At 55.6% G+C, this 23,801-nt stretch overlaps 1 protein-coding gene and 1 long non-coding RNA gene across 10 annotated transcripts in view; one reads left to right on the top strand and one right to left on the bottom strand.

The window, feature by feature from the left end:
- Window positions 1–23,265, top strand: part of OTUD7A (OTU deubiquitinase 7A) — a 384,176-nt gene extending 360,911 nt beyond the window's left edge. For all 9 annotated transcript variants that reach the window (XM_089309208.1, XM_089309204.1, XM_089309203.1 and 6 more), the window contains 5 exons: window positions 7,832–7,959; window positions 8,854–9,003; window positions 16,587–16,701; window positions 16,813–16,897; window positions 18,591–23,265. In XM_089309208.1, coding sequence (XP_089165334.1) covers window positions 7,832–7,959; window positions 8,854–9,003; window positions 16,587–16,701; window positions 16,813–16,897; window positions 18,591–20,057 — 1,945 coding nt within the window. In that variant the 3' untranslated portion in view covers window positions 20,058–23,265. The remainder of the gene's footprint in view (window positions 1–7,831; window positions 7,960–8,853; window positions 9,004–16,586; window positions 16,702–16,812; window positions 16,898–18,590) is intronic.
- Window positions 13,745–21,748, bottom strand: LOC149122941 (uncharacterized). The gene is made up of 2 exons (XR_016217211.1): window positions 21,612–21,748; window positions 13,745–14,783 (listed from the first exon to the last, which is right to left on the bottom strand). It is a non-coding gene; the product is annotated as an uncharacterized LOC149122941 (long non-coding RNA).
- Window positions 23,266–23,801: the final 536 nt, after the last annotated feature.

The raw sequence follows: 23,801 nt of genomic DNA, 5'->3' as shown, positions 1-23,801 counted from the left end.
GCAGGTCTCCCCAGGGAGTGCTCAGGGGCTGTCATTCATCCCAGGAACTTGGACGTCTGAAGCAGAGCCCTGTGTTGAGCACACTGTCTGCATTTTGTCTCTGCCTCCCCTGGGTGAGACGAGGGAGGTTTCCCTCCTCGCATTGCACTGAGAGGTGTGGAGGCTTAGGCCTGCAGGGACAGGTCCCCAGCACTGGCCCAAAGGGTCTGAGGCTAAGGCCCGCCAGTTCGCAGAACCACTGGGCCGTGTGGGTGCCGAGGGGGTCACAACGCTGCTCGTACTTCCCCAGAGCCAGGCGTGGACCCTGGCAAGAAGGCCCAAGCAGGGCTATTGTCCTGTGGCAGGGGACCTCACAGAAGGTGAACCCGAGGCCAGGGTGCTGAGGGTGCCACCCCCAGCCCTCTGTTGGTGGAGAAGCCACGCTTTGTCAGCTCTTCATTGCTACAGTAACACCTACGACAAAGGCCTTGGGGAGGAAGGAGGTTTATTTCTGCTCATGGTTTGGAAGTTCCCAGTCTCATCTGGTGATGCTGGAGGGTGGCAGAGGAATGGATCCCCGGCAAAGCCAGGAAACAGAGGGGCTGGGCCACACTGACTCAGAGAATCAACCCACTGGGCAGAGCTGCCCCCTTCCAAGGTCATGACCCCATTGACTAAGGGCCTCGCACAAGGCCCTCCTCCAGAACACAGTCATTGGGTCGGGTCTGCACCCTGCCGGTACCATCGACTGACGACTGAGGATTAGGCCTCTGCACAAGCTGGGGAGCCAAATCATGGGCGAGCCATAGCAGGGTCCAAGGACCCCAGAGGGCTCAGCCTGTGGCAGGGTCACTGAAATCAGGCTTAGGAAAAGACCTGTCACACCCCATCTCTCTTCTCTGGTCTGTGTTGACCCCACAAGGGGACACAGAGGGCAGCCAAGAGGATGGGGAGGAAGTGACGTGTGGAGCGGAGAAGCTGGCCAGGGTCCTCAGTAGGCTCCAGCCTGGGGCTGACAGATCTAAACAGGGCTTGGGCAATCGGCCGGAAGAACACACACGTTTTCCAGGGCTTCACCCCAGGGAAGGAAGAAAGGTAGCTGAGACGGGGAGGGTTTGAAGACACAATGGTCGGGAAAGCCGAAATGGCTTTTTTCACACTCCCTCCCAAGCCCGGCTCCCCGGGGATGAGGGAGTAAGGGCAGCAGCAGTGCCGGCCCTGGTGTCCTGCTCCAGGACCCCTGACACCAGAACCAATGGGCTCACCCCTTTGTGCTGTGCTGTTACACAGCCGATGGCTTCAAGTCTTTCCTAAGCCTCTTACCTTGCCAGAAAGCAAATAGGTTGAGCTTCTGAAGAGGGCAGAGGAACTAAAGGCCAGACTGGACTGTGAACTTGACCCCTCTCCTCCCTCCCTCCCAGCATGACTCCCAGTGACCAGTCCTCAGGTTCCCGGAGAGCCAGGCAGGAGACATACGTCCACTGCTTATCCAAGGAGAAGGGGCAGGGACCAGGCTGGCACCCAGGCAGGACAGGTCTTGGGTGCCCCTATGTCTACGAGCATAGAGAAGGACACCCTCAAGGACCCCCAGGAGGCAAGGCCAGGTGTGGACTCAGCTTCAGATGCATGAGAAAGGCAGATGGGGCCCCATAGATGCAGGGAACCCCAGGAACCCCGCGAGGCCCAAGCAGGGGCAGGTGCTCATGAGCAGGCTAAACTCAGAGCTGCAGGATGAATTCCCTGACAGCGCTCTGACTTGCAAATCAAAATGTATCCATTTCTCTGGGGCCAAACAACACCAGGCTCTGTGTGCTACCCCAGAGACCTTTGGACACCACTTGTGCAGGGTGCCACTCTGGTCAGGGCTGCTGCAGCGGGGGTCTCACAGCCCCCTCCAGCCCAAAGTGAACTCAGCCCCCCTTCCACCATCACTGCGTGCTAGGCCCAGGTGGGGAGTTGTGTGGAAGGAAGACGTGCAAGGAAGCAAACCACGTGCCCTGGCCAGCCTCAGTGTGCACAGAGAGACTGCACCTCTTCTTTGAATTTTTATTTATTTGTGTTTTTAGTTGAGAGATGAGAGAGAAAGAGAGATTCCATCCACTGGTTCACACCCTGAATGCCTACAACAGCCAGGGCTGGGCCACACCAAAGTCAGGAGCCGGAACTCGATTCGGGTCCCCCCCATGGGTGGCAGGGACCCAAGCATTTCAGCTGTCACCTGCTGCCTTTCGGACTGTGCCTTAGCAGGAAGCTGGAGCCAAGGCAGTTAATCCCTGAGCATGTGCACCCCTCCCCCTCCCCCGCCCCATCTTTTGCTCCCACCCCCACCCTCTTTTGCTGTCTTCCTGTCACTCTGCCTTTCAAGTAGTTAAAAAAACACACACACACACACTTTTTAAAGAAATATTGAAATGCCTGTGTCCAGTACCCAGCTCCACTCCCAATGCCAGCTTCCTGCCGGTGCAGACGCTGGAAGGCAACGTGATGGCTCAAGTGGCTGAGTTTTGCCACCCACTTGGGCGACTTGGATGTGCTCCTGAGTCCTAGCTTCAGCTACGCCCAGGGGTCATTGCGGGCATTTAGAGAATGAACCAGCAGATGGGAGTTCTGTCTACCAGTGACTCTGCCATTCCAGTTAAGAACGACCACCACAAAAGTCATGGAAAATGGAATTGCAAGATAGGATTATTTTGGTGTGAAAAAATTTTCACACATACACAGTTTTTTTTTTTTTTCAATATAAATATGCATTTTCACAAAGTTTTTGAAGATCCCCTTATATGCATGAATTACAAAAATTTTGCACCAAAATAAACTTATCTTTTAATCTGACTTGTCCACAAACTTTTGGAAGCACCTCGTGTCAGGGTTCTCCAGAGAAGCAGAACCAACAGAGGTCACATGTACACATTCCAGGAGAGTTAGGATTAGGGATTGGCCCACACGGTTACCGAGGCTGAGAAGTCCCATGATCTGCCCCCTGCTGGTCGGATTCCTCGCAAAGGCCCAGGGGCAGTTCCAAGGCTTGAGAGCTGATGGTGTCTGGAGGCTTGAGGATGAGGATCGTGGAGGGCAGATGGAGACGGACACCCCAGCTCAAGCACCCCAGCCAAGTGATTGAGCCTTCCGATGCTGAATGGATGGGGTGAGGCCCGCCCACATTGGAACTCCTTCAGCTTTACTGGGTCCACCAATCCGGTGCCAGTCTCTGCCAGAGTCAGCATTAAACCAGGTATCTGAGCATCCCATGGCCCAGACAAGTCGACCATAAAATTAACCACGACAGGACAGTTCTCAGGGACCCACAGCCCACAAGAGCAGAGTCTGAACCCAGCCCTCACCTTGGTGAATGTAAAACAGCTCGGAGGAAGAATCGACTTCTCCTGGGATTGGCAGTGAAGATCATCATCTTTGTTCTTTGACCTTTTAAAGGAAGAGCTTGTTCTCTCTTTGATGAGCCAGGTTAAGTGGAAGCTGAGAGGCTAGGACTGAGAGAGCGCACGCAGAGCCAGTGGGGCCATTTTAGGTCCGTCCCCACGATTCTGTCGCAGCTCCCGGCTTCTCTCATTTGCTTCTCATTGTTCTTTCCCTTTGTAATCCAGTGTCTGATTTCATTGGCATTGCATTTGCTGCATTTTTTATTGGCCTTTTTCAGAAACCACCAGAAACCTAAATGATTTCCCAGTGCACAGTGTCAGAGACAGTAGTTTTAGTGGATCTTTCCAGGAAACCCAAGTGGCATTCCATTCCCGGGAGGAGCCCACTCCACAGCTGGGGCGTCCCCAGGGCATGGGGTTGGCCTCCTGTGGAAAAGGCGGCCTTCTCGGGGGCATTCCTCACAGTGCAGACTCCCGTCCATGCGAGCAGGAAGAGCCCTCGTGTTGCAGAGGTGGAATCCAGGTCAAAGTTTTAAAAACACTTCTAATTGAAAATGAGACCGAAGCCAACTCTTTATCTAATGATGATTCTCTGATAGGAGCCTTCCTGGGCCTCCGTACCTAAGGAGGCCACTTTTTATTACTGTGCTTAATAATAACTGGCAGTTTATGCTTTGGCCATCCATTCACTGTCCTTATTTGTGGGCACACACGTGCACAAGTGCACACACACACACACACACATAAAACACCCAGCAAAATGCTAGACCCATGAGAGATAATCAGTGATTATCTGCCACCTGATGACCCCAGCTTATTGATTCTGAACAATAAGATGGATCCTCACCCTCAGACCCTGCTGGCCATTGTTGAGAAGGATCCAGAGCCTCAGGCCCACCGGATCCCTTCTGAGCCAGGAGGCCCCCAATCCTCCATCCGTGCCTCTCAGGTCACAGGTGTTGGCAGGACCGTGCTTCCTGCACTGAGCCTTTGCAGAGAATCTCAAAAGCTGCCACTGTGGTGGGGTGCTGGGGCCCTGCAGAGTACAAGCTGGCATCAGCCCCTATGAGCATCCTCTGTGCGAGGTCCTGCAGGGATGGGGGGCGGTGAGTCACACTACTGGTGCAAACTCTGCATGAGGGATGTTGCTGTGGATTCGTTTCTGAGAGGAGGAGCGTGGTGGGGGCAAGAGGCGCTGAGTCACCACACAGACCCCGGGAGTCGGGAGAAAGCAGGCCTGAGGCAAGCAGCCTGCAGACTTGTTTATTTCAGTTGCTACAGCAGCTTATATAGCCAAGGCAGCCAATCTGGTCAAGGGGCGGTCTATGCCCTAACCAATCACACCCTGTTGCCAGGCAGTTTCTGATGCCAGTGGCCATCTTGGCATGGACTTCTCACTCCACCACAGAGGGGAACTGTGCAGCTGCGAGGAAAGAGGGAGCCTCCCCGTGCACTGGGCGGGGGCAGTCTCAGGTTGGGACACCCAGGGGCCAGGGAAAGCAAGGATCACAAGAGAGAATGCAGTTCTCTACCCTCGTGCAGAGGTATGTGGGAGCCAAGTGTAAACAGCCGAAATATGGACATATTAGATCCATTTGTGTGGTTATTCACACACACAAGTGAACTCTTAAAACCAGTGCCTGTTCCTGTGCATGGGGTAGCTGCCACTTAACATCCAGCATGGTTCCCTGGGGAAGGGGAGGTGGTACCGATCACTCAGAATGCAAAAAGCAGGACTTCCCTGAGCAAAATGGGAGGTGTGGTCGACTCACCTGCAGGAGGGGACATAAGGAAGGGCCAGGTAAGTGGCTGGGTGACTGCCCAGGGCCCTTTGCCCTTTGAGCTCCTTGTCCAGGGCCTGGCCTCTTGCTAAGAGTGATCCAGCAGGGTTGTGGCTACTGCTTAAGCCAGGGCACCCCTAGATCTGACACTGCCACTGTCCTCTGGAACAGAGACACCTCCGGGCCTCACGCCCTGGCCTTTGCTTCTTGCTGCTGTCGGGCAGGGCTCCCCAGCCTGGCCTCTTTCCAGAGTCCCTCTCATCAGGACATCTTCACAGGGGACATGGGGCACCCCTGTTCCTGAGGATCAACCCCCCAGGCACACAGAGGAGACACAGAGGCAGGTGCACTGGGCCCAGCGTGTGGCACAGGACCTGTTAGGAGGTACGCAGGGCATGCACATCACCAAGGGCAAAATCCTTACGTCACATGTTGTCTTCTTCGCTGTAAACACCAATGATTAAGCATTGCAAAACTGTTTTCAAAAAGTTTATTTACTTGTTTGCAAATCAGAGTTAGAGAGAGAGGGAGAAGCAAAGAGAAATCTTCCATCCACGGTTCACTCCCCAGATGGCCACAGTGGCCAAGTCTGAGCCAGGCCAAAGCCAAGAGCTTCAGCCGGGTCTCCTGTGTGAATGGCAGGAGGGCCTCTTTCTGCTGCTTTTCCGAGGCCATTAGCAGGGAGCTGGATCAGAAGTAGAGCAGCCAGGACACAAACTAGTGCCCATGTGGGATGCCGGCATCACGGGCAGTGACTTTACCTGCTCTGCCACAATGCGGGTCCCAAGAATATTTTTTATCTTTTCTTTGAGGCTAGATTTTATTCACACTCCCAGGTCTAGCCTTTGCTCAGTGAGCTAGCAGAAGGAAGATGTGCAGCCTCCAGGCTGTAACTGGGAGTGAACATTCAGGACTGACTTCACGGGAGCAGACTTCCACCCATAGGTTCTCACTGCAGTAATCCACATGTGCAGGTCATGGTACCACATCCTCATCCCAGACAGGATCCCAGCAGCCCCTCAAAGGAACAGAGGATGAGCAGAGCCAGTGTTCTCTGGCCACTTTCAATACAGAGGCTCCCAGAAGCACCAGGGCACAGCTGCAGTACTGAGGGGAGAACACAGAACCAGGACCCACCCTAAGCCTTCAAGAAGCAGCTGGAAGCAAGCAGTGAAGGGCGCTGTGATACTGAAGGCCCAGTTGGAGTGGGGATCCCTATGCCACCCCATAGGTCATTGAGCAGGTTCTCAGTTGCTTAGATGGCTCCCATGCTCAGCACCAAACCTGGGGTGGACAGAGGCCGCTCTGCTGTGAGCTGTCCTCACAGTCTTCTTGCAGCTGGACCCAGCACCCCATCACTGTTGCTCATGTCCAGCCATGAGGATCCACACCCTGGCTTCCCCAGCAGGGCGTTTTTCTCCCTGAGTGTGCAGGTTGTAACTCCACATTCTCTCCCCTGTGTGCTGCTTGTCACCGTGTTCAGCCATCCACTTGCCTGGCAGTCAGTGAGTGCGCACTGTGTGACAGGGATGAACAAGCAACTTCTGGAAGCATCTGGCCCCACCCCCAAACACCAGCATCTTGGCTCTGGGCTGTGACTGAGCAGGGTAACCACCTGGAATGTTTGAAAAGGTGTACACAGGAGCAGCGTGTTTGACTTGGACACACACACACGTGTGTATACAGGTCCCTAAATGCCCCCCAGGGGACTGGTCCCAGGACCTCTGTGGATACCAAAACCCAAGCCAAGTCCCTCATATGAAACAGCATGGCATTTGCACACCATCCTGTGGAGTTGAAATCACCTCTAGAGTACCTGTGATTCCTAACACAGAGCCCAACCGCACATCACTTCACTCCAGTGGGTTCAGCGCAGTCCTCAGTGTGGGGCACATTCAAGTTTTGCTTTTTGGAATTTTCTGGAATTTCTGCTGCGCAGTATTTCCCATCCACGGTTGAATCCATGGTGCAGAGGCTGTGTTTGCTGGCTCTGGCCCCACCCGCCGCAGTCCTCACAGATCTCTCAGTGAACGCCAGGCATCCCCAAGGGCCACCTCAGGGGCCATGGCTGGGCACTGCCCCCTCAGCTGGCGCTGTGATGCAGCCGAGGCCTCATCCCGCTATGAGCTCTGGACCTCCCCTCCTCCCGGGGGGGCCCTGTTGAGGGCCATCAAGCCTGTAGGGGCCCAGGCTGGGCACGGGATGAGTAGCGGAGCCACACTCAGAGGCCCTCCCCTCCCACTCGGAGATGGAAACCCTGCCCTCTGCCACTTCCCTGAGAGGCGGGCCCAGGTCGCTGTCCCAGTGGACCCCCCCCCCCAGCCCATCAGGCAGGCCTGAGCATCCAGGTCCCTCAGGGACAGACTTCACCTGCGTCGCGGTGGGTAGAAATGAACAGAAGAAGCCTCCCTCCCTGCAGACCCTCCTGCATCCTTGTTGAGAGAAGCAGCCCCTGGGTGCCCACAGCCCTGCCACTTCTCCCCGACGACGCGTGTCCTGCTGGGGAGTGGGAGCAGGGACTCCAGGGGTGCATGGCGTGGGGGAGGGGCGGCCCGGCAGGATGAGGCTGCTGGGCTCCATGCACTCCGACCTCAGACGTGGCGGGGGCGGGGGGGTTTCAGCAGGGTGGTCTCTGCTTTCCCCACCCCCTTCCTAATTCGGTGCCGTGACAGCGCCCCCTGTTTCGTTCCCTAGCGTGGATAACTCTGAAGACCCCGTGTACGAGAGCCTGGAGGAGTTCCACGTTTTCGTCCTCGCGCACATACTAAGAAGACCGATTGTCGTGGTGGCGGATACGATGTTGAGAGACTCAGGGGGGGAAGGTAAGTTCCTCGAAGACAGGCATTTCCCTTGTGACCCCCCCCCCAAAGCACAGCCTCCCAGCTTGGGAGCAGACAGCACACATGAGGGCCAGCTAGCGCCACCCCACACACACAGGATGCGTTCTCTGCTCAGTTCCTCTAGGTGACGGTTTCCTTTTCCTTCCTGGTGGAGGCAGCGATTCCTCTTGGCCTGCATGGCAGTAGCAAGTGGCCATGGGAAATCTGGCCTTGAGCCAGCCAGGGCTGAGCCCAGAGGGGCTCCTGGCCCCCGTGGTGGGCTGAGTGCAGCAGAGTGCACCTTTTTGCAGGCACATGTGTGAAAGAGGAAAGGCGGGGAGCCAGCATGGAGTCACTGGGCAGGGCTGTGGTCGGGTCAGAGCTGACAGGGCAAGAGCCCAGCACTGCGCGTGTTTGCAGATGCCCCGGCTTCAGCCATCCCCACAGCCTTCCAGAGCGCACGCTGGCTGGGAAAGAGCCAGGGACGATGTGCCCAGGAAGGCAATGAGGGACACCCCCGGCCCCATTGCACCTGCTCCTCACCGGGCATTCCTCCTGGCTCTCAGCTCGCCCTGTTTGTTTTCACGTCTGTCACCAGCCTGAGCCAGTTCTCTCTTGGTGCCACATTTCCCCTTTCAGCCCTTTTGTAAGATGGCCCTGTCCACAGAAGTTCTCGCCTTGCTAGGAGAGACAGATCGACAGACACAGAGTCCCCGGTGACGTGTCCCTTCAGCCCCACTTAAATGTAAAGGTGCACCCTGGCAAGAGTCATGAGCCCTCCACAAGCCCTGCCAGCCAGAGCCCGCTCCTCGCGCTGTCACGGCTCCCTTCCCTCTGCCGCCACCTTGTCGCTGCAGAGCCCTGCTCCTCACAGCCCCCCCTTGTCTGTGTTGGCAGCGTTCGCACCCATCCCCTTCGGGGGGATTTACCTGCCCTTGGAGGTCCCTCCCAACAGATGCCACTGCTCGCCTCTGGTTCTGGCCTACGATCAAGCTCATTTCTCTGCCCTGGTGTCCATGGAGCAGAGAGACCAACAAAGAGAACAAGGTAAGCCCTTCTCCAGCTCCGCGGGGCACCCTGGGAGGGGACGCGGCAGGGTGGCAGGGCAGAAGCTGGAAGCTGAATGTGGACACCCCCCAGTGGGCACACCCAGCAATGATGCTTTTTGCTTAAGGCCACCAAAGGCGTGTGTAAATGTTTGCATTGGCAAAACCAATGTGAAAGACTCAGGAAATGAATAACCCCACTGCCTTTGAACAGCCTTCACCGTTGCAGCCTCCCGTGTGTATCCATAGTTAACATGGGTCTTATTAGGCCGCCGTGTAAATTTGATAAAAAAAAAAAAAAAAGATGGGGGTGTCTTTCTAGAGTGGGCACTGGCCTCCTGTGAGCCACCGCCCACGTTTGTTGATCAACGTGGAACGCAGACACTTTGCCTCCCGGGCTCTTGCGCTCCGGTGGAGGGTTGAGGAGCAGCCACTGAGACTGTTTGACCTGCAGCACCCCAAGTGGGTACCAGCCAGTGCTTTACAGAAAAGTGCCTGCCACCGCCCTCCCTTCACAGGCCAGGCCTCCAGGGACAACCGACCTCGAGCCTCTGACAGAGGCAGCTCAGACGCGCCCACTGTGCATGTCAGTGTCAGTGTGTGCCCCAAACTCAGGGCTGGCGTCCCCAGCCTGCTGACTTCTGGCAGGACGACTCAGGGCAGGTGGCACCCGTGCGCCCCAAGGATCTTCACACCTTGTAACCTTGTCTGTTGCTGCTTACAAACAGGCCAGGTGTGTGGCCGAACAGAGCAGTTCTGCCCGGCAGGCCGCACAGTTAGGAGTCTGTTTTCCATGCTTAACTCACAGGTACCTCGGCTGCTAAGCTCGCTTTTCATCTTCCACAGGCCAAATCGATGACTGTATTTCACTCCCCATACATTTCACAAACCATGCTTTTTCGTACCACATTCATTTACAATAAACCAAGCCAATCCATTTTTAAGCAGAAATTTACCTAAATATATCATCAATAGTATTAAATGTTCCACTTAAATGACTTTTATACTATAATTTTGGTAATATATGTAGGTACTGCAAAAAGCTCATGGACAAGTTCATGGAAAATTCAATTAAAAGATCAGTTTATTTTGTACCAAAAATGTTTAAATTAATATAGTTTTCATAATATGTATTCTCCATAAACTTTCTGAATACCTCTCAGAATATCCAAAATAGTGATTTTTATGCAGAATTGCTTTTTTTAACTTTTATTTAATAAATATAAATTTCCAAAGTACAGCTTTTGGGTTACAGTGGCTTTTTCCCCCCATAACCTCCCTCCCACCTGCAACCCTCCCATCCCCCGCTCCCTCTCCCATCCCACAGAATCACTTCTTTATCAGACACCAAACTGGCCCAGCTGTGTCCCTGTATGAATGCAATACAATGAGGCCTAAATGCGCGCTTGCGCTCTCTCGCGCGCTCTCTCTCTCTCACACACACACACACACACACACACACACACACACACACACAAGATGAATGCCTGTAACACTGGTGTAGTCTGGATAGGAGCGGTGGACTATCTCGAGGTTACTGCCACGGTTGTGATACTGTGTCTGCAGTTAAACAGGTGCTGCCATTGGAGAAAACGGGGTGACACAGTCACAGCACCCCTCTGTACTGTTTCTTACAATTGCCAGTTCTTTAATCACCTCACGATAGAAACTTTAATTTTTAATTGCTCTTAGAATGTGATAAACATACATCGAGTAGCAGTAATATTAAAGGCCTAAAATGATTAGAAAGCCTAATTTACGAGTGTTCCTGACTACTTAAAATAAAGACACGGGCAGTGGTTTGGATAAGCCACTCTCTTAATTGGCCTTCCTAAGAACCAAGTTTTGGTTTCATAGATTTTTGTCTATTATTTACTTTCCGTTTCATTGATTTCTCCTCTTTATTGCTCCTCTTTTCCTCCTTGCTTTGTGTTTGCTTTGCTGTTCTTTTTCTTGAGCTTATTCTTTTTCTAAATTTAAGGCAGAAATTTAGCTTATTACATCTGATCTAATTATGCATTTCAGTACTGTGCATTTCCCCCTTTGCACTGCTGAAGCTGCACCACACAGTTTTGATGTGTTATATTTTCATTTCCATTCTGCTCAAATGTTTTACAATTTCCTTTGAGGATTCCTCTGACCCCGTGGATTAATTAGAAGCTTGTTATTTATAAGTTCCAAATATCTGGAAATGCTCCCACGTGGGTGGCAGGGGCCCAAGTACTTGGGCCACCTTCCGCTGCCCTCCCAGGCTTGTTAGCACAGAGCTGGATCAAAGCAGAGCAGCCAGGACTTGAACTGGCGCCCCAGTATGGGATGCTGGCGTCACGGGCAGCGGCTTAGCTCACTAGGCCACAACACCAGCCCCTGCAACTGATTTATAGTTTCATTCAGTGATGGTTTGAGAACAAACGTTTTATGACTTCTATTCTAAATGTGCTAAGATTAGTGAACACTACGTTCTATCTTGGTGAACGGTCCATGGAAATTGGGGGAAAAAATGTGAATTCTGCTCTTGCTGAGTTCGCCAAATGTCAACGAGTCCAAGTTCTCTGATACTGTAGTTCAGCTCTTTACATCAGACTGATGCTTCTGTGTGCTTACTTTCTCCCCTCTACTTGCTCTCGCGATGCTGAGAGAAGGGTGAAGTCTCCGGCTGTGATACACTTGCGTATATAGATGGCAGCACCAGCCGCTGTTTCAGGCGTCCGCTGGGAGTCTGGGGATGCATCCCTGTGGATAAAGGGAGCCTACTGTATTTGCTCCATGTGCACTTTGAAGCATGCTGTTGGAGCACGCCCACACATATCACTATGTCCTCTTAGAGAACAACCCATTATCATAGCGTCACGTTCCTCTTCTGTTTAGTGACAGTCCTCGGCTGGAGTCTGCTTTATCTGAGATTAGCATGGATACCCCAGAGTTTTCTTTTTTATTATTAGTGAATATCTTTTAACCCATGTGTGTCTTTATATTTGCTTGGTTTTTTTTTTTTTAAGATTTATTTTATTTGAAAGGCAGAGTTAGAGAGAGAGAAGCAGAGAGACAGAGAGGTCTTCCATCTGCTGGTTTACTCTCCAGATGGTCGTAACGGCCAGAGCTGCGCTGATCCGAAGCCAGGAGCCAGGAGCTTCTTCTGGGTCTCCCTTGCGGGTGCAGGGGCCCAAGGACTTGGGCCATCTTCTACTGCTTTCCCAGGCCACAGCAGAGAGCTGAATTGGAAGTGGAGCAGCCAGGATTCAAACCGGCACCCATATGGGATGCCGGTGCTACAGGCAGCAGCTTTACCCACTAGGCCACAGCGCCAGCCCGTGTCTTCATATTTGTAATGGGGTTCTTGCACAACGCGTATACTTTCTATGCAAACTGACTGTCATCTTCCAGTTGGCATATTGGCCATTTACATTTAATAGCATTAGTGGTAAGGTTGGATTAAATAATCTACCATCTTCCTAGCTCTTTTCTATGTGTTCCATCTGTTTGTTCTTCCTTTTTTTTCCCTTTCATTATATTTTGGCTTAATGGAGCTTTTTAATGGTTTTATTATCTCTATTGTTGACTTATTATTGAATTTCCATTCTAATTGTTGGTGGTTTCCCAGTAAACATCTTTAATGACAAAATTCTATTTTCAAGTAATATTATTCTATTCCGTGTGTTGTGTGAGAACATTACCTGTGTGTTCCCAGTCCCCTCCTTGCACCATTTGTGCTACCATTATCATTTTACTTCTACATCTGAGCCAGCGCTGTGGCTCAATAGGCTAATCCTCCGCCTTGCGGCGCCGGCACACCTGGTTCTAGTCCCGGTCGGGGCGCTGGATTCTGTCCCGGTTGTTCCTCTTCCAGGCCAGTTCTCTGCTGTGGCCCAGGAGTGCAGTGGAGGGTGGCCCAAGTACTTGGGCCCTGCACCCACATGGGAGACCAGGATAAGCACCTGGCTCCTGGCTTTGGATCAGCACAATGCGCCGGCCGCGGCGGCCATTGGAGGGTGAACCAACGGCAAAAGGAAGACCTTTCTCTGTCTCTCTCTCTCACTGTCCACTCTGCCTGTCAAAAAAAAAAAAAAAAAAAAAAAAAAAAAAAAAAAAAAAAAAAAAAAAACTTCTACATCTGCCATAAAGACTTGACACACTGCTACCATCCTCACTGTAGAATGGGACTTCCCAGAGCAATTTTTAAAAGAAAAACTGCATTGCATTTTCTTTTCATGTTTGTTCCATTTCCATCACTCTTAGTTGTATAAATCCAAGTTTCTTCTTGTAGTAAATATCTTCTTCCTGATGAATTTCCTTGAACATTTCCTGTGGTGCAGGTAGCTGTTCAGACAGTGGATTTGCTTGTTTCTATTTGAGAAAGTCTTATTTACCCTTCCATTTCACTGATAGCTTAGCTGTATACAGAACTCTGTTAGCAGGTGTTTTCTTTCAGCACTTTAAATAAATTACTCCGTTATCTTCCAACCTACTTGATCATGAAAAGTCTGCTGTAGTTCTGTCTTTGTCTATATATAAGGTGCCTGTTTTCTATGGCTGCCTTGAAGATTTCTCCTTTGTCTTTGATTTTCAAATGTTTTAAGAAGCCGTGCACAGGAATTTTGCTGTTTGGTGTTCTCTTGGATTTATGGTAATATTTGATGCTGATTTTTGAAAAATGCCGTCTGTCCTGTTCTCTCTCTCTCCTTCTGGGACTGTGTTTACACCGACCTCAATGTTGTCCCGAGGCTCTTGGGTGTTCTGTTGGATTTCTCACCTCCGTCCCCCACCTTTTTCCTTCCAGTTTGGGTAATTTCTACTGGCGTAGCTGATGTTCGCAGTCTCTCTTCTCAGCTGTGTAAAGCCAACTGATCAGCCACTCACAGTCATCCTTTGTCCATATCAGTTTGTTCGTTCCTAGCTTTCCCCTCGATTCCCCTACAGAACTGTTCTCTCTGCTGAAATCAAACATCAGATCCTGTGAGGCATCACCTTCCCTGTCAGCCTCGGTAACACGCCAGTCAGGTGTGCTAGATTCCCCATCCGACGGCCTCAACACCTGTGTCATATGGTCTCCCGTACACGTGCTGGCCTTTCCGTGTCTTCGTCAGCCTCACTGTTTTGTCTTGTTGGAAGCCGAACGTCTTCAGCAGGACGAGAAAGGCTGAGTGAATCGCCTTTCCTTCCGCGAGTCTTCGTGTCCAGGTTTGAATCAGGACAGCTGGGAGAGCTCCCCTTCCTCCCACAGTCCAGGACTCCGCGCCTGCCTGAGACAGACACTCGTCAGAATGACAGACATTGCCCTGGCCCCCACCCCCACCCCCAGCAGAGACAGGACAGAAAAATCTGTGGAGGAGCCTTCTTGGAATTCTTGCCAGTCTTTTGTGAGCGCGAGAATGGGTCCTGTGGTGAGGAGCCTGCAGGTGCACACAAGTTTGCTTTGTATCCTCACCCCTCAGGGTTCCGTGTTATTTCACCAGTACACTCCTAGCAATTTAACAACTTTAGTTGAATTCTTCCTACTGGGGTCCAGCTGAGTCCCCGCCTGAGCTCACAGCCACCTCTCCGGGGCACCGGTTCTTCCTTAGATCTGGGGCTTAGCTGGTCCCCCTGCGACTTCAGCTGTCTGTGCCTAGAGACAGGCTGTGTGTTTGTGCTTCCTCTGACTTGCTGTTGTTGGAATACACAATACTCTCCCAAACAGAAATCAGATGTCTCCATTCTTTTTTGGAAAACAAGTATCTAAAATGTCCAGCCTGGTCTGAGGGGATGTCTCCGTGTTTCCAGGCTAAGAGACGGAAGAGAGTCCTGTCAAAAACAAAACAAATTTTAAAACCCTCTCCAAGCTGATTTTGAAATGCACCTGCTATTGCGGACATCCGCCACCAGGGGGCAGCCCGCCGCGTGGCTACGCCTCTGCAGAAAGAGTTTCCAACAGAAAGGTCAATGTGTACGTTGAAAGAGACCGAGGCCTCCGAGGACACTCCGGGCCCTGCGGCCCCAGCCCTCTGTGGAGGCGGGTCCCCAGAGCGCCGGCACCTGCCTTTACCCGCTGGGTCATTTCAGGCGCGCGGCTCGGGTACTACCAGGTGTTTTCCAACCACCCACCAGCAGGGGGCAGAAGGCAGCAGTTCCAGCCCAGCAGGTGGGGACCAGAATTCCCAGGAGCCCTGTGGGAGAAAGAGGAGAGTGACTGGGGTGGGTGTGAAGCTGTGCAGGTTTCAGTGGTTTCTCCGAAACAAATAAGCCCAAATCGCAGCGCTTCACACACAAGCTGAGTTCCCACGCAAATCATCTGGAACGGGGTGCTGATTGGCAGGCGGCTCTTCTCCCAGGGAGCGCCACCGCCCTCCAAGGCGAAGGAGGGGGCAGAGGGCGCCCTGCTGCTAACCGCATCCCCCAGCATCGCCTCTGCCCGGGGGCGCCTGCCCCCTCCCGCACGTAGCAGCTCTACCCTGGGCCCGGCCTGGACAGCCCGAACCACAGAGCCCCAGGGCACCTGCAGCAACCGCTAAAAGATTGTTCTAGGACAGTCTTTTCCAAGTTTGCCTGATTTTTAAGAACCGTGGCGGGGATTGGGGGGGGGGGGGATCCTTGTCCTGGACGTCCTAGTTTGGCTCGTCTGTGCGTGGGCACCTGGACCTCCGCTACTTTCACAAGGCCAGAGGTCGGTGCTGGGGGGTGGGGAGCCGGGCTTCTCCTCGCTGTTGGCCAGGACGTGGCCGAGGCCCTGCCTCTGAGCGAGCCCTGTGACTGCGGTGGGCGGAGCTCGCCCCCAGTGGGAGCGCCTGCTCGCCCTGGCTGAGCCGCGAAGCGGGGGGCCACTAGGCTCGCGTTTTCTCTCTGGCAGTACTCGAGGGCAGCGCCGGGTCGGGTCTGGTCAGCGCCCCTGGCGTTCAGGCCTCCATGCGGTGCGGAGCGGCTGGAGAAGGCTGTGGTGCACTCACAGGGTCCACGGGGTGCCGTCTCCCGCCCCTTCCCGCCGCTCATCCTGGAGAACACCCCTGCAGGAGGTGGCTGCGCCCAGGTGGAGCCCTAGCCCCCTCTCCATACTCCCCTGCACCTCCAGGAAGACCTCCTACCTGCCCTTCGCCTCTCCTCCTCCCCGGGCTCACCTCTCCCTGACACCGGGGCTTTCCCACCTGCTTAAGTGGACCCAGCCCAGATGAGCTCCCCTCCCCACCCCGGGAAGAGGCTGGGCTGCTCCATGGGTCCCAGGCACTGACACAGACATGTGTCCCCAAGTCATGAACCAGTAGAGGTCAGCAGATGGGCCCAGCCCCAGGCCATCTGCAAGGAGGCCACGCCCCACATGTCTCAGCCTACAGGGTCCTTCCTCAGCAACCCCAGGAGCAGCAATAGCGTCTTCCCACCCCAGTGCCCAGTGGGGACCTGCCATGGGGCTGCCTCCAGCCGCCCCTCAACACCTGCAAAAAACCGCAGAGCTTCTGGGGGGCCGCTGCTGCTTCTACTCTTCCTGTGGCACCGATGCGCCTGTAGGCGTCCATGGGGTTGACTCAGCACGGAGACCCCCTGGTCCTCCCTGGGGAGTGCCAGGGCTCCCGGGCCTGGGCCTAGGAGCTGCCTGGCACCCCGTCTCCTCTGTTGCAGCCGTGATCCCCCTGACGGATTCCGAGCACAAGCTGCTGCCGCTGCACTTCGCAGTGGACCCGGGGAAGGACTGGGAGTGGGGGAAAGACGACAAGGACAACGCCCGGCTGGCCCAGTAAGACCCCGCCCCCACCCGCCCTCCCTCCCCGCCCCACGGGCTGGGCTCCCCCGGACAGACGGCAAGCGCATGGGCAGCCCGCTCACTGGGTACGTGTTCTCTCTCCAGCCTCATCCTGTCTCTAGAAGCCAAGCTGAGCCTCCTGCACAGCTACATGAATGTGACGTGGATCCGGATCCCCTCTGAGACCCGGGTGAGCCCTGCCAGGCCGCTCGCCTCCAGGGGCGCCTGCAGCCCGGCAGTCCCCACCCCCGTGCCCAGCCTGGAGCGCGAATGCATGCGGGCAGAGCATGCATCTCAGGGAGGGGTGTGTGTGTGTGTGTGTGTGTGTGTGCGCACACGTGTGCACGTGTCCCCTTACTTTCTGCAGGAGAGGCATAAACACGCCCACTCAGAAAACAAACCGTAGGCAAGTCACAACACAAAGCTATCTCTGCTGGGATCAGAACACAACGTGCAGCCGCAGAGCAGATTAATTACCAGCTGTGTGTGGGTCCTTGGAAAAGCCGAGGCAGCGCGCTGGGAGGCAGAGCTGGCTGGGTTGGGGGATGGCAGAAGGGGCTGCCAGGGCTCCAAGAGGCTGACCGATGTTTGTGTAATCTCAGTGGTCCACTCCCAGGGCAAGGGATTTGTAAAAACAACTTGCAAATAACTGGCCCTGCCCAGACACCAGTGTACTTGGGCGTGAACTGGGGCTCCTAAGGAGGCCTTGCAAGTACCTGGCACAGAGCCAGCACCTGGGTGCTGCTGGGCGGTGCTCAGAGCAGGCTCCACTTCCGCTCTACCTGCAGTGTTCACAGGGCTGCCGCAGGCTGCCGCCGCCGCCCCATTTAACAGAGGGCACGAGCCAGTCACCCACCCACAGATGGGATCACCGCCCACAGATGGTGATGAGGCCTAGGCGGTCCCACGCACCCTGCCTTCTGGGTGACTCAGCTCCAAGAGTCAACCCTCTCTTGGACCTGCTTGAGGGTGGGAGGTAATGAGCCTTCTCCCAGGCTCCTCTTCAGCAGCCCTAGAGAGCCAGCTCAGACAGGACCCTTTGCCACGGCACCCATCACCCAGTGATGCTAGTTCAAATCCTCTGCTCCCCTGGGATGGTCTCTCCACGGAGCAGCAGTAGGTGCTACCTGCACCCTCCACAAACCCTCAGATCCTGGTCTGGCCCCCGGCCCCTTCCCTCCGGCCATGCCCTCCTGGCTGCCTGAGCAGGGTCAGGGGGTCTCACCCCCAGTGTCCACCCCCACAGGAGGCCAAGTCTGACAATGGCAGCATCTTTTCTACCCAGACCTACCCCAGAGTCCTTCTCCAACTGCCACCTCACATGGCCACACTCAGAAAGGAACCCCTAAGACAACTTGCCATGGCTGAATCCCAGTGGTGTGTGATCCAAGAAATGGGGTTCTGAGGGCCAGAGTTCTATATCCTCCTGCCCGGCGGGAGGAAGACCATCTTTGTAGGAGAAACCTTTTGTGCAAGTGAGACGCCATCCCCACCTGGAGGCCTTGAACTTTATAAACAGAGGCCAGCAAGGGGAGGGGGAGGCTTCCGTGTGGTCAAGCAGGCATTGTGGCCAGACGCGGGAATTCTCCAGTGTGCCAGGTTGTGAGGCTCAAAGCCAGGGGCCTTATCTTACCCTACCCGCAGTCCCGACTCAGCGTTCCAGGAGAGGCAGTGCGCCCCGACCACAGGGCCAGATGGCACGGGCAGGTGGGGCGGTTCCCAGAGCCTTCTGCAAACGCCGGCAAACCTGTCTGTCCATTACACCTGCAGGGCAGCCCCCCCACTCCCCATAAGCACCCCGTATACCAGGGGCCTCGCGTCAGCCTCACATAGCACAGGGCAGGCCAGCTGTCCTAACCCTAACTCGCCTTCTCTGCCCGCAGGCGCCCCTGGCGCAGCCAGAGTCCCCGACGGCCTCGGCGGGCGAGGACGTGCAGTCCCTGGCCGACTCGCTGGACTCGGACCGCGACTCGGTGTGCAGCAGCTCCAACAGCAATAACGGCAAGAACGGTAAGGACAAGGACAAGGAGAAGCAGCGCAAGGACAAGGACAAGACGCGCGCGGACTCCGTGGCCAACAAGCTGGGCAGCTTCAGCAAGACGCTGGGCAGCAAACTCAAGAAGAACATGGGCGGCCTGGGCGGCCTGGTGCACGGCAAGATGGGCCGCGCCGGCTCGGCCAACGGCAAGCACGGCGACGCGCCCGAGCGCGCCAAGGAGAAGAAGGCCAAGGCGCGCAAGGGCAGCAAGGAGGAGTCGGGCGCGTCGGCCAGCACGTCGCCGTCCGAGAAGACCACGCCGTCGCCCACCGACAGGCCCGCGGGCGCGTCGCCGGCCGAGAAGGGCGGCGGGCCGCGCGGCGACGCCTGGAAGTACAGCACGGACGTGAAGTTGAGCCTCAACATCCTGCGCGCCGCCATGCAGGGCGAGCGCAAGTTCATCTTCGCCGGCCTGCTGCTCACCAGCCACCGGCACCAGTTCCACGAGGAAATGATCGGCTACTACCTGACCAGCGCGCAGGAGCGCTTCAGCGCCGAGCAGGAGCAGCGGCGCCGCGACGCCGCCACCGCCGCCGCCGCGGCCGCGGCAGCCGCCGCCGCCTCGTCGTCCTCCTCCTCCACAGCCAAGCGGCCACCGCGCAGGCCGGACGCCGAGGGTGCGCCGGGCCCCGAGCGCGCCTCGCCGGGCCCGCCGGCCGGGCAGCCCACGCAGCTGGTGCTCAAGCTCAAGGAGCGCCCGAGCCCCGGGCCTGCGGCGGGCTCCAGGGCGGCGAGGGCGGCAGCGGGCGGCGCGGCCTCCCCGGGCCCCGGCGGCGCGCGACGCGCGGGCGCCAGCGGACCCGCCCCGGGCCGCAGCCCGCCAGCGCCGGCGCGCCAGAGCGTCATCCACGTGCAGGCGGCGGGCGCCCGGGACGAGGCGTGCACGCCGGCCGTGGGCCCGCTGCGGCCTTGCGCCACGTACCCGCAGCAGAACCGCTCGCTGTCGTCGCAGACCTACAGCCCGGCCCGCGCCGCCGCGCTGCGCACGGTCAACACGGTGGAGTCGCTGGCGCGCACCGGGCCCGCGACCCTCCCGGGCGCCGCGGGGCCCGCGAGCGCGGCCGAGCCCAAGTCGCAGACCTACACCAACGGCTTCGGCGCGGCGCGCGACGGCCTGGAGTTCGCCGACGCCGACGCGCCGGCCGCGCGCTCGAACGGTGAGGGCGGCGGCGGGGGTCCCGGGCCGGCGCAGCGGCGCTGTCAGCGCGAGAACTGCGCCTTCTACGGGCGCGCCGAGACCGAGCACTACTGCTCCTACTGCTACCGCGAGGAGCTGCGGCGGCGGCGCGAGGCGCGCGCGGCCCGGCCCTGAGCGCGCGGCGCGCCCGCGCGCGGGTCCCTCTGCGCCCCGCCGGTGGCTCTCTCTCCTACGCGCCCTGGTCCGCCCGGAGGCCGGCGCCGCCTCCGTCAGTGCTGTGTACGTGTTTGGTCAAACGTTCTCATGGTGCCTGAACCTACACTGACGCCACTCAGGTAGTAGACGGATAGGAAACAAGTCATACTGTCGGAAGTGGGTGTGCTGGCGTAGCCTCTGCCTCGTAACCGTGGAAACTCAATAGCCATTGCCAGAGTATTTTTGTTCCTCGAAAAGAGAAATAAAGAAATTCGCAGCCCTTTGTTTTTAGAAGGGAGTGTTTTACATGCCTTTTTTTTTTTTCTGGTTCTTTTTTTTTTTTTTAACCCTGACCCGGCGACTGACCTCTTCCAAGGAGCGGTCACTCGTGTGCGGTTGGCGGCGCCCAGGGTTTAAGAGCAAGCGCGCGGCCTGGGGCCGGGGTGCGGGCCCCCCACCACCGGCCTCCCGCGGCGCTTCGGGAAGACAGCGGCCCCGCGCGCCGGGCCAGCCGCGGGGAGCGGCCCCGGACGAACTACCTCGCGGGGCGCAGGGACGGGCAGCTCCGGGGACGCGAGCCTCCCACACACAGGGTCCGAACTCACGACTCGGGGTTGCCTGTGGCGGGGCAGCCCCCGCACAGATCTGGGCACCAGAGCCTCCTGCAGCCGACAGTCGCCACCACGGCCAGGGAGGAGTCGGGCGGTGACCCCTTGGGGCCCCTTGCGGAGCCCCCACGAGGCTGCCCCTCTTTCCAAAGGGAAGGGGCGGAGGGAAGCCGGGAAGGAGCCCCCCCACACACACACACCCACCTGCACCTGTCTGGGTTCAGCCAGGTAGCGGGGCTCCAGGTGATGGGGCCCTGCCCCTGGCTTCGGAACACATGGAACGAGCAGCCAAATCCCTGAACGGTCTCTTTTTTTGGTGCCTCCTAACATTTCTTGAGGAAATAAATAAATAACAAAAATGTGTCCTTAGCTACCCTGTTCCGAGCAGCAATATGCAGCCTCTTGCTTCCAAGATTACCTCTGGAGAACGCCGGTCCCGGCCAAGGACACCGAGGACCGCAACCCGCCTCACCAAGGGAAGCTGGGTAAGAAGGGTACAAATCCTCACCGACAGAAGCATCCTTTCAAACCTGCGAGAGCCTTAGCGCCGCCTCTGCGCGTCCCGGGGAAGACGGGGAAGGCGCCCGGCGCGGCGGAGTGCGCCCCTCTCCGCGGGAGCCGCGCACAGCGGCCCACAGCCCACGCGAAGAACGCGGGGAAGAGGAAATGGGGAGGGGCCTTTAGGTTTTTTACCTGTTTGAAGAGTTACAATAAAACAACTGAGTATCTCCTGTCATTCTTTTTGTTTTTCATTATTCCACAGCATGTGGACTTTTGGATAATTTATTCAAGTTTTGCACATGTGGTTCCTCGAATCGAAATTATTTATGAAACAAACGCTTTAAGAAGTTATTTTTTCCCCCAAGTTTTACTTTTCATGCTGAATGATACTTTCAAGGTGTGATCGTTCCCAGCACCCACATACCTGGTCTGGCTGTGGTTGTAAATGCTCCCGTTGAGGGCCTGTGGCAGCCCTCTGCTCTGATTCTTCGGGTCTCCCGGCAGCTGCTTCGCTGCCAGCGCTGTGAGGCCGCAGGAAGCCCGCTCCGTAAATGTGCATCCAGACACCAAGCTCAGCACACAGGCAGGCAGGAAACATAAAGTAAGGTTTTTTTTTTATTTTTTTTTTTATTATAGTGTTAAAACAGCCAACAAGAAATTTCCAAAACCAGCTAAGCAAATCTTTTGTTTTTTCTCATGCTCTCTGCCAGGTTCAAAAAATAAATATATGGGAACTGAGAATAAATGTGGTCTGTTGTCATAAAGGGAAACCTTCCACATGCAGAGTAATCTTTTGTGTGAGTATTTTTTTTTAACTCATGACCTATTCTGGCTCCTGGCATCTCTAAGTCAGCTCCGCCCACCACCATCTGTACCATGAACAGGAGCCCGAGATCAGTCCCTGGCCGGTCACCAGGCAGGCCAGCCACGCCGGGGCACCTGGCAGCTGGCACGTAACTCTGCCTCCATGTCACTGAGAGCAGCCATTTCCTTTGGTGAGGGAAGTGCACCTGGCCTTCCTCCAAACAGTATTCACAGTGCCGGGGTGCAAGCACCAGCCCTGTGTGTGCTGGGCCTGTGACGGACAGCACGGCCATGTCGTTCAGGAAGCTCTGGTCAGAGGCCCCATGACCCCATGACCTCATGAGACAGGACTGCTAGAAACTGGGTCCATGACTGTGGCCGCCCTGGCAGACCCCGCCTATCCGATCTGGCCCAGCTTCCCTGTGTGGGAAGCAGCCCTGTCTCTAAGTGACAACAAGTTTCCAGAAGGATCCAGATACTTCTAAACCCCTGTGGAGGTTCACATTTCCTGCACATGCATCCACTAGGTAAATGCTTTTTTAAAATAATAATAATATACTGTTAAGGAAAGGTGTTTTCGTGTATTCTGTTTGTAGATTTTGTGCTGCATTACGTTGAAATTTTACAAGCCAAACTTAATCTGTACAAAGAAATTATTTTTATATGATTTCAGAACATGCCGCAGAGCAATATTCTGCACCCTTGTTGTAGCAGGGTTGTCCTTGGAAGGGTGAGGAGGTGGGCAGGGGCCCTGCTGGGGGCTCCTGGGGTTTCAGTGCTTTCTGTGGTCTGTGCTAACGCCCCCTGGAGGTGGGACTGTGTAACTGTCTTTTCCTTTTCAATTGAAACTGATTTTCTTTCTCTGGTTCATGGGTGTTGGTTCTGCACCTTTCCTCTCTAGTGAACCCTTGACCTTCACAAGATTACTGTGAACTTCCCTAGTTCTACCTGGTGGCGTCTGAATCTATTCCTTTACAAATTGAATGTTTTCCAAATGATTTCTCAACTCCAGTAGCTTACTGTCAGGATTTTGGTGGCTAAAGATACATGGACTCTCCACCTCACCCCCAGGTGCACCCCTCATGCAGGGCCCCCACCTCGTCCCTGGGGAAGGGCCGTGGCTACAATTGCCTTCCCTGCCTTTGTGTCCACAGCTTATTTTGCAAAAACAAACTTGACCTAGCAAAATATATTTCACACTATTTAAGAAAAAGGGCTGTACCTATCAGTGGAGGGAATTTGTGCAAGAAAAAAAAAAAAAAGACTTTGCCAAACCTTTGTGTGTGTAAGTTGCATTCTGTGTGAGTCCTTTCATTTGCCAGGTGACCTGGGGTAAAGCTGCCGGTGCCCACTGCCGGCTGGGGCCCCCTTTCTGACCTGATCCTTCACTTTCGTCATCTCCATGTGGACTTTACAAATCGCATTCCTCCTGTGTTATTTCCCTAACACTTCCAACAAGTAAAAAAAAATATGTCTCCATGGTTTGGCACATCTTGCCTTGTCTGACCTCATCAGCTCCCCCCTCAGCCCTGCAGGGCTGCGAGTCCAGTTCCCCAGGGCAGGAACACCAGGTGAAGACCCCATAGGTGGCTGGAGCCCCTGGTGCCAGGAACCTGCAGCCCAGTGGTAGCTCTCTGGAGACCTCTGGGTGCTGCCTCCCCTTTCACTTCTAATGGAACTGGCCCATTGCAACGAGGCCGCAGTGGCCTTAGCTCTCTCCTCTCATTGCACGGCACTGCCGCTGCTGGCCCACCGCGAGTGTCTGCAGTGCTGTGTGCTTGATGGGTGGCCGGGGCCAGGCCGGTCTGTC

Source organism: Oryctolagus cuniculus, chromosome 12 (genome assembly GCF_051225735.1).
Source record: "Oryctolagus cuniculus isolate XC-2025 breed Fujian yellow rabbit chromosome 12, ASM5122573v1, whole genome shotgun sequence".
NCBI classification, from domain to species: Eukaryota; Metazoa; Chordata; class Mammalia; order Lagomorpha; family Leporidae; genus Oryctolagus; species Oryctolagus cuniculus.
The sequence above is the reverse complement of the archived record's forward strand: the minus strand, read 5'-3'. Positions and strand labels throughout refer to the sequence as shown.